Source organism: Dama dama, chromosome Y, assembly GCF_033118175.1.
Source record: "Dama dama isolate Ldn47 chromosome Y, ASM3311817v1, whole genome shotgun sequence".
Lineage (NCBI taxonomy): Eukaryota > Metazoa > Chordata > Mammalia > Artiodactyla > Cervidae > Dama > Dama dama.
The window spans coordinates 8,496,799-8,507,193 of NC_083715.1; the positions used below are offsets into that span (position 1 = coordinate 8,496,799).

Sequence of the window (10,395 nt, forward strand, 5' to 3'; positions counted from 1 at the left end):
CTTTTCCTACTTGGACTGAAAGAGCATCAGAAGTAGCCTGGTGCCTGCTTAGGGAAATGGTTCCCAGATTTGGATTTCCTACCAGCATTGGAGCAGGCAATGGCCAGGCTTTTGCAGCTGATTTAGTACAACAAGTAAGCAAAACTTTAAACATCAAATGGAAACTGCACACTGCATATAGGCCCAGAGTTCTGAGATGGTGGAATGAACCAACTGGACACTTAAAGAGACTCTCCAAGTGGATCAGAGAGACTGACTGCTCCTGAGTGGACTTGCTTCCAATGGCTCTGCTCAGACTCAGGATGACCCCACAGTCCCAAGGCTATTCTCCATAGGAAATTGTGTATGGGAGGCCTCCTCCCATAATAAAGCAGGTGTCAACAAATTTGCCTCAGGTAAGGGGGGATAGGATTTCACAGCAGATGGAACTGGGTAAGGTAATAAATCGGGTAACTAAGTTTGTACAAGAAAGGGTGCCGTTCCCCCTTGGGGAACAGATTCATGAGTTTACACTTGGTGACCAAGTATGGGTCAAAGATTGGGAACATGATTTGCTAGCCCTTTGGTGAAAGGGCCCTTATGTTATTCTAACTACCCCTACTGCAGTTAAAGTTGCAGGCAATGCCCCTTGGATCCATCACACCAGAGCGAAGAAGGCATACAACACTGACCCGGAAGACGCTGAGCGGACCACTCAGAAGGACCCCACCGACCCACGGGGAACCAAAAACATTCTGAAGAAGAAAAAGAGGACGAGATCCTGGACGAGCCCTCTACAGGATGGAGCTGGGTAAACGACTCCTGCTGCTCGGCCTCATCAACGCAATTCTGAACCTGACCACTGCTCCTGCACAGGACAATGTTTTCATCTCGTGGGCCACAACTCTGCCAACTGTTGGCTATGTGGGGCTATGCCCCTGTCAGTAATGGACGGACTCCTCTGCTGGGTATCGCCACTCCGTTCCTCTCTCTCACCAACCATAACCTTTCTTTGCTCTCCTGGTGTAAGAAGAAGCCATCAATTGGCCAGGGACATAGGGTTACATTTAACATGAACACCAGCCTTATGGAGATAACAAAGGCTTATACCTCATATATGAAAATTAAAGAGGAAAAGGGCTCCCTTAACAAAAGGGGGACAGGCCTCCCGGTACCTTGAGCAATACTACCAGGTCTGGGATAAATATTTCTGGATGACTCCTGAGAAAGGACAGTTGATTACCCCTGCTACTATTTGCTGGGAACAAAAAGAACAGAAAGTTGGATTTGGAGACCACCCCCTAGACCCAAAAGAATTAAAATATATGGGTTATTTGTCCCTTGAACAACGTAAACAAATCTTGGAAGTTACCTATCACCCCAATCAGTCTGTTCAGTGGCCCGGTTCCGACTGGAAATATAATCCTGAAATCTGCTGGGTAGCCCCCAATGGGACCCAGTGGCTCTGTGGGCTTAACTTATGGCCATGGTTACCAGTTGGCTGGGTGGGGAGTTGCACATTAGGATTTGCTTTCCCCCATGGCAGAATTAGGCCTAGCCTACACCAGCCTTCAGTAAACCTGCCTTATCTGCATGCAAGATGGACACGATCTGTGTTCCAATGGTATGACTATCTTGCTGCCTTGTTTGTACCCTCTGTAGGAACAACAGATATCATGGTTAAGGTAGAGGCCTTAACTAATTTCACTAAACAGGCCCTCTTAGACAGTACAAAAGCCATTCAAGCTTTGAACGAAGAACAAATTCAGATGAGGAAGGCAGTAATTCAAAATAGGATGGCATTAGACATACTCACAGCAGCCCAAGGAGGGACTCGCACCGTAATTCAAGTCGAATGTTGTGTGTACATCCCTGACCTGTCTGGAAATGTATCTACTGCCTTGAAGGATATGCAAAATCAAGTGAAAGCCATGTCTAATGAAAATATTCCCTTTTAGACTTCAGTTCTCTCCTGGGTAAAGGGAGACCGGTGGAAAACCATTGTAACTGTTGTTATAGTAATCTTAATCATACTGCTCTGTGGGCCCTGCTTCCTACAATGTCTTGTGAATTTTGTAACCCAGAGGTTGATAGCATTCTCTCATGTGGGTGACAGGAGGGCTAAGGTACAATATATCTCAATGAGTGATGCTCGTTATGGAAAGTAAGAGCATCAAGAGGGGGGAATGAAGAAGGAATTCATAGGGCCTGGACTCCATCTCAGGTCTGTCCGTGCTGGCCGTGCTCGGCTGCCTCTCCAGCGGACTCTGAACTCTCTGCTTAGTGCCTGTGGGGACGACAATGGAAGGATAAGACCCCCTCCAGACAGGGGAATCTTGAAGATCACATCCAGGCTACTCATTGCCTAAGAGGAAGCATACCGTAATCACCCCTGTCTCCAGACAGGTCATAAACTTTTTTCGTATCCATCAGGATGTAATCACAGGCTTATCAATTATTAACTGGTTGGAATGTAACTGCGGGCTTATTGACTATTGACTGTTTGGACACGTACACATGGGGTAGGTGGTGGGTTTAGACACGTACGCATGGGGTATAAAAGATTTTCACAAATGCTGGACGGGGTCCTTGGCTAAGAGGAGACTCTGCCTTGGGCCCGCCTGCGTAATAAACTGCACTCCACTATCTGCATTGTCCTTCTGAGTGAGTCTGTTTCCTGGAAAGCGTGGCTATAACAATGTCTTTTCAAAAGGAGGTAGGGAAAAGTAAAACAGATATAAAGAGAGATAAAGTATTTAGGGGCTGAGACAGGTCTTAGAGAGGAAGTTGTAAATGTGGAGAAGATTGCAGACAATAGTAAACCCTTTTAGATCAATGACAGTGGAAAACTCTGCGATTGCATAGAGCAAAATAATTAAAGGGAAGAAAAAAAAAAAAAAAAAAACCCCACATGCTTCTATCTGTAATTACCAGCAGAGAAAAAGAACAGATACTCTTGTCCACCATCATTGAAGTGGACATGGGAGGGATGCTTGGGCTGTGGTAAAAACCCAGCTTTAATGCTCTGAGGACTATCTGACAGAGCTAAAGTGATGTAGCAACCTAAACCATGGGGACACCAGAGACAAAATTGCAAAAGACCTTTCTTGAAAGAAGTCTTTATGGCTACACAGTGAAAAATGACCCATTCACAGAACACAAGATTTCACATTACAAAATTTCAAATGTGTGTAAGCTAATTGCCATTTATGGCCCTTTGCTTCATGGAGGCAGTGAGGAAAGTTCGCATCAGGCAGAGGCAGAAGGCAAGAGACTGCTGTTATATCAGCTCTGAAACAAAATCTTCCACCAGTCTCTGAGCAGACTGCCAGTTGCTAACCGTATATTCCCGGGTTCATGCACAGTTCACATAGGCCAGGAGGGTCAAAGCATGAGTTCAGCACCCCTCCAGAGATACAGGGAATTCTTGCAAATTGCCCTTCTAGGAAGCCAACAATGAAGGAAATTTGCATGGCTCAAAATAGCCTGGAGTTAAAACTCCCCTCCAGGCCCTCCCCACCATTCTATGCAAAACAAATAACTCTCTCACCTGAAGAAAAAGATGGACATTAAGGCTGATTACGCCCAGTTCCCAGCATGTCCAGCCTCTGGCTGATCTCTAAAATTCCTTGCGCAGCCATTTAAGATATAACTATTCGAACAACCTGGGAGAAGAACAGAACCCCTTAAGACAGTAGTTTTCAACATATATGCCTATATACATCCTTACTAGTTTCTTTGGTTAGTGCAGTAGCTTACTAATCTGACTGCTGTCCTTTCTTGCCTCATTAAAGGTGATCTGTTCCCTTAAAGTGCTAGTCTCATTCTTTTTCTGAACTTTGCCTTCTCTAACTGCCTTACTCTACAAACAACCTGAGTCGCTGGGATCTGACAGGTACATAAAATGGATGGCCTACCTTGGACAATGCCTTTCCTGCCAGCCAGTTTGGACCTGGGAAGGAAACAAAGCACATAGCCAATTGTGTTCAATGCCCTTGCAGAGCACCTGAGAGTCTGAGTGGCTTAGACTTGGAAAGTTCATGAAACACAAGGCCCACTTTAGACAGTGCCTTCACGGATCACCCGGGAAGCTGAGCAGTGTGGACCGAGAATATATATGTCACCTATGGCAGTGGGAAGCCCACTCCAGTCCATCCACCTTAAGCACTCCCACCCACATATCCCACTGGTGTCTGTTTTCACTGTCCTCCCCCTCACCACTGTCCCACTGAGCAAGTGAGGTCAAATGAGGGTCTGCTGTCCCCTCGTGTTATGGTGCAAACTAGTTCCATGTAAACTTGTCAGGGAAGAGAACTGCAAACTGAGAAAGTAAAAATAAGCAAAGAAGGGTGAAATAGCCCAGCAGTGACAGGTGCAACAAATTGAAATTCTGAAGTTAATGCAGAAACTGTGCAATCAAGGGACAATAATTGAAAGGTCGGAGCATGCCCCGGGAAAGTGCTGCAAGGCAAATTCCGAAGGCTGGCTAAACTTCCAGGGGCTGGCCCCCTGCAGCCTGGTCCAATCAGGCACCAACATAAAGCCCTCGGACACTGACCACCGCTGTAGCCCGCGCTTTCTTCCTTATATGAAAAGACCTGCCCTGGATGCCCGGCCCGGACTATAAAACCCCTCCCCACCCCTCATACCTTGCAGACTCCCTTTGTCTCCTCACTCACCCACCCCCGGGAGTTCTGCCCGAGAGCGGGGCTCAATAAAAAGGCCTTTACTACCGGTCATTAGAGGCGGCTTTTTTCTCCCGCGGCGTTTCCTAACATCTGGCGCCCCAACGTGGGGCTCGGGTTGAGGGGCCCCTGGCACTCGCCGCTGAGGCCCCCCTCGAGCTCCACCGCCGCGGTAGCCCCGGACCCAGGCGGCTGACCAACCCCCCGGACGGCAGGATACGGGGTAAGTCCCTTCGGCTTTGGGGCCTGCCCTCCCTGGCGATCACCTCCTAGGGCTCCGTAACCAGTGAGCACTTACTGGGCCCTCCCAGTCACCAGCCGGTGGGGAGACGTCCCCAGCGGCTGAGTAGACCTCCGGCTTCGGCCTCCGGCTTCGGCCTTTCCGGGTCCCTGTGGTCGTGAGGAAGACGTTCCCCGCGACTACACGGACCTCCGGCTCCCCTCGACTCGTCCGAAGACGTTCGGACAGCGGGGGCTGCCTCCACGCCCCGTGGTCGCCATGGGATCGACAGCCTCCAAACCCGATCCCCAATACTCCACCCCCTTAGAGTGCCTGCTGGCTAACCTGCGGACTCTAGGGCTAAAGAGAGATATCCGCCCCAAGCGGCTCACTTTTCTGTGCTCACAGGCCTGGCCTCAGTATTCCCTAGATAATGGCTCACAATGGCCAGCCACAGGGACATTAGACTTTGACGTCCTCCGTGATTTGGATAATTACTGCCGGAGAACGGGAAAATGGTCTGAGGTCCCCTATGCTCAGGCCTTTTGGGCTTTGCGCTCTCGCCCCACCCTGTGCACTACGTGTGCTCCTAGCCAGATCCTACTCACCATGGCCCCCCCGACTCCACCCTCCCGAGCTAAGCCAACCTCTCCCGCTTCTGAGTCCTCTGCTTTCTCTGTTCCCCCAGAAGATCTGGTGGCCCCCCCTCCCTACGCCTCTCCCATGGCCCCCTCCCCTTCCTCTCCGGTTCCTACTCCCTCCCCTTCCACTCCGGCCCCTCCTACCTCTTCCCCCTCCTCTCCGGCCCCTCCTAACCCCTCCCCCTCTAACCCTACTCCGGCCTCTTTTGCTCCTGTTCCCGCCCCTGAGGCTTCACCGCCGGCCCCAGATCCTCCGGCCCTTACCCCTATCTTGTATCCTCCCCTTCCCCCCGTCACTCCCTTCTCATCTCCGGTTAGCTCCCACACTCGCTCCCATAGCAACCCTCCAGGGGCCTCCCCTCCCCCTCCCCCAGCCCCGCTACTCCCTCTGCAACAAGTAGCCGGAGCTGAGGGTCTAGCCCAGGTTGCCTCCCCTCCCCCTCCCCCAGCCCCGCTACTCCCTCTGCGACAAGTGGCTGGAGCCGAGGGTCTAGCCCAGGTCCACGTCCCCTTCTCTCTCCAGGACTTAGCACAGATCGAGGCCAAGCTGGGATCCTTTTCCTCCAACCCCACTCAGTACATTAAGCAGTTTACTGGTCTGACCCGCGCCTATGCCTTAACATGGCAGGACATATATGTCATCCTGGGGTCTACCACCACCCCCGAAGAGAGGCAGGCCATTTGGATGGCAGCCAGGGCTCAGGCCGACCAGCGGCACTGTGCCAACCCCTCCCCCGAGCGCCCCCCGGGAGCTCAGGCAGTTCCTGACACCGACCCTGATTGGAACTACCAGGAAGGGGGTGGCGGCCAGCTGCGGGTACGCTATATGATAGAGTGTCTCCTCGATGGGATGGAAACGTCCTCTCATAAGGTTGTAAACCTCCTCAAACTAGATGAGGTGACTCAGGGGCCCGACGAAAACCCAGCCATGTTTCTTAATCGGCTGACTGAGGCCCTTGTTCAATACACCAGACTGTCCCCTGAGTCCCCCATGGGGGCAGCTACCTTGGCCAATCGTTTTATCTCCCAGTCCGCACCTGACATCCGAAAAAAGCTGGCCAAGGCCGAGGACGGCCCTCAGACCCCTATTCGAGACCTGGTAAAAATGGCCTTTAAAGTTTATAACGCCCGTGAAGAAACTGCTGAGGCCAGCCGAAAGGCAAGGCTCAAACAAAAGGCCGAATTTCAGGCAAGCCTCCTAAACCAGCAAACTCAGGCCTTGGTAGCAGCCCTCCGGCCGGCGACGGGCTCAGGGCCCCAAAACCCCCCTCCGGGGGCCTGCTTCAAGTGCGGCCAAGAAGGACACTGGGCCAAGATGTGCCCCAATCCGCGGCCTCCTTCCAAGCCGTGCCCGTTGTGCAAACAACGAGGACACTGGGCTAGTGACTGTCCCCGGGCCTCTCGGGCTCCGACCTCTAGGGGCCGGAGACCAGAGCGCCCCAGGGAGACCTCCTGCCCTCCTCCGGCCTCGGAACTGCTGAGCGTCAATGATGACTGATGCCGCCCAGACTCGGGGACCCCAATAACCCAAGCCGAGCCTAGGGTAACGCTCCAGGTAGCGGGTAAGTCCATCAACTTTCTAGTTGATACGGGGGCTACCTATTCGGTCCTTTCCTCTTTCGGGGGCACTTTACGTCCTTCCCAGGTTTCGGTTATGGGCATTGACGGCCAACCCTCGTGTCCACTCCAAACCCAACCACTGTCCTGCCAATTAGATTCCTGCCTATTTACCCACTCCTTTTTGGTCATCCCCTCTTGCCCTACTCCTCTCTTGGGAAGAGATATACTCGCTAAGCTGAAGGCCACCCTTCACCTGACTCCAGGATCGGCCCCCACGTCAGGGGCCTTCCTAATGTTACTTGTTGACCCTCCAACCTCTTCTGTTAATCCTGAGGTCTGGGACACCCGAGTCCCGGCGGTGGCTCGGCACCACCCTCCAGTCCTCATCCGGCTAAGAGACCCCACCTGTTTCCCAGCCCGGCCCCAGTTTCCTTTGTCTACTCATAACCTCAGGGGACTAAAGCCCATCATCGACCGTCTCAGAGGACAGGGTCTTTTAATCCCCACGACTTCCCCCTGTAACACGCCCATCCTTCCTGTTCGAAAGGCTTCAGGAGACTACCGGCTAGTGCAGGATCTCCGCCTGATCAACGCGGCGGTGGTCCCTGCCCATCCACTTGTCCCTAACCCCTACACTCTCCTTTCCTCCATACCTCCCAAAACCTCTCATTTTACCGTCATTGACCTTAAAGATGCATTTTTTACCATCCCACTCCACCCCGACTGCCAATTCCTCTTTGCTTTTACCTGGACTGACCCCGACACTCAGCTGACCACCCAACTCACATGGACTGTACTCCCTCAGGGGTTCAGAGACAGTCCCCATTACTTTGGACAGGCTCTGTCCCGAGACCTGGCCAGATGCTCGCTCCGCCCTAGCACCCTCCTCCAATATGTAGACGACCTGCTCCTTTGCAGCCCCTCAGAAAAAACCTCCCGACAACATTCTGCAACTCTTCTTAATTTCCTCGGCTCCCGGGGTTACAGAGCCTCACAATCCAAGGCCCAACTGACTCAGACTTCTGTTGTCTATCTAGGCCTCCAAATCACCCCTACCACCAAGGCCCTGACGGCAGATCGGTGTAGCCTCCTCAGGTCCATCTGTCCTCCGGCCAGTGGAGACCAGATATTGTCCTTCCTAGGACTGACGGGGTTCTTCCGACACTGGGTCCCAAACTACGCCACCCTGGCCAAACCCCTATATGCCGCTGCTAAAGAGATTCCCACAGGACCACTGTCTTCCCCCACCGAAGTGACTAAGGCCTTCCACGCTTTACGCTCAACCCTATTGGCTGCACCCCCTCTCTTTCTCCCAAATCCCAACTATCCACACCATCTATACACTGATGAAAAGGGAGGGATAGCCTTTGGAGCCCTGGTGCAACCGATTGGCCCCGAATTGCTGCCTGTTGCTTACATATCCAAACAACTTGACCCCACAGCCAGGGGATGGTTCCCCTGCCTGCGGGCACTAGCGGCAGCGACAACATTGTACGCTGATGCTAAAAAGCTGATTCATGGTCAGCCCCTGACCATCTTCTCACCTCATCGCCTTGGCGATCTTTTAGCCTCTAGATTTCTCTCTGGCCTCAGCGAGTCCAGGCTCCAGCAGTTTCACCTGGTATTTTTGGACAATCCTCAAGTTTCCGTGAGTCGCTCTCCACAATTAAACCCGCTTTCTTCGTTGCCCTCCCTCCCCCTCTCCTCAGAACCCCCAGCCCACTTATGCTCAGAGGCCCTTGAGTCCCTTATGCAACCACCTCATAACCTGTTTTCCGAACCTCTATCAGATCCAGAGCTAACTTTGTTCGTCGATGGGAGCTCAAAGCGAGATCCTGATGGAAACCGAAGGGCGGCTTATGCTGTGGTAACCACCCGAGAAGTCCTGGAGGCTCAGCCCTTGCCACCCGGGACGACCTCTCAGAAGGCTGAACTAACAGCCCTGACTAGAGCCTTACACTTAGCGAAAGGAAAAAGGGCCAACATTTACACAGACTCCAAATATGCCTTCTTGATTGCCCATTCTCACGCAGCAATCTGGAAAGAGCGGGGCTTCCTGACCACTAAAGGATCCCCCATCTGTAATGCCCCCCACATCATTCGACTGTTAGATGCCTTATCTCTGCCCAAAGAGGTCGCTATCATACACTGCAAGGGACACCAAAATACTCATGACAGTGTCGCTCTGGGTAATAATATGGCAGATCAAGTGGCTCGACAAATCACCTTACAACAAGCCCCCGAGCCCTTGTTGACTTTGAGATCCACCCTCAACCCAGATTATTCCAGCGAGGAAGCCAGAGCCTTGCTGGCACAGGAAGGGGCTCAGAGGCACCCGTCGGGATGGATACTACTCCATAATAAGCCGGTGCTTCCTGAGCGCCAGGCTAAGGCCATAATATCCCAAATCCACAATACCCTCCACATCGGGCCAAGGGCTCTCTTTTCCTTTCTCAGCCCTGTCTTTTCTCCCCTGCATCTCAGACAGACCATATATGCGGTCCACCGCTCCTGCCTCACATGTGCTTCCACCTCTCCTCAAGGAGGACTCCGACCCCCACAGGAGACTCACCAGCTAAGGGGACATATGCCCGGACAAGATTGGCAGATAGACTTCACCCACATGCCCAGACATCGAACCTACCGCTATCTGCTGGTCTTGGTGGATACCTTTTCGGGATGGGTCGAGGCCTTCCCCACCGCCCGAGAGACGGCAGCGGCGGTGGCAGAAGTCTTAACGACCCACCTCATTCCCAGATTTGGGTTGCCAAACTCCCTCCAGTCTGACAATGGGCCTGCATTTATCTCACAGATCTCCCAGCAGGTGGCTACGGCTCTGGGCATCGACTGGCATCTCCACATCCCCTATCGGCCCCAATCGTCAGGCAAAGTAGAACGGGTAAACGGCATCATCAAGACGCACCTGACCAAGCTTGCCTCAGAACTGCGGCTGTCTTGGGTCGACCTCCTTCCTCTGGCGCTCACTCACATTCGCACCACACCACACTCCAAAACAGGTTTGACCCCTTTCGAACTGCTCTACGGCAGGCCCTATCTCCTGACTCACCTCCCAGAGGGAGAGGCTCCCCCACTCGCGGGGTACCTCCCCCTCTTCTCCCTCCTACGATCCTTGCTGAGAGAACACGCAAACCGGGTCCTGCCACAACCGACAGACGACGAGGGGCCAACTCAGCCTCTGGCCCCGGGAGATTAGGTACTGCTGAAAACCTTGAGTCCCCGCCTGTTACAACCTCGCTGGACGGGGCCCCATACTGTAATCCTCACCACTCCCACGGCAGCCAAACTGCTG

The 10,395-nt window shown here is 52.8% G+C and overlaps 1 protein-coding gene across 1 annotated transcript; it reads left to right on the plus strand.

The window, feature by feature from the left end:
* Positions 1–4,465: 4,465 nt before the first annotated feature.
* On the plus strand, positions 4,466–10,007 carry LOC133053561 (uncharacterized). The gene is made up of 3 exons (XM_061138116.1): positions 4,466–4,887; positions 6,049–7,087; positions 9,898–10,007. The coding sequence occupies exon 2, from the start codon at positions 6,211–6,213 to the stop codon at positions 7,021–7,023; it is 813 nt and encodes a 270-aa protein (XP_060994099.1). The 5' UTR covers positions 4,466–4,887; positions 6,049–6,210; the 3' UTR covers positions 7,024–7,087; positions 9,898–10,007.
* Positions 10,008–10,395: the final 388 nt, after the last annotated feature.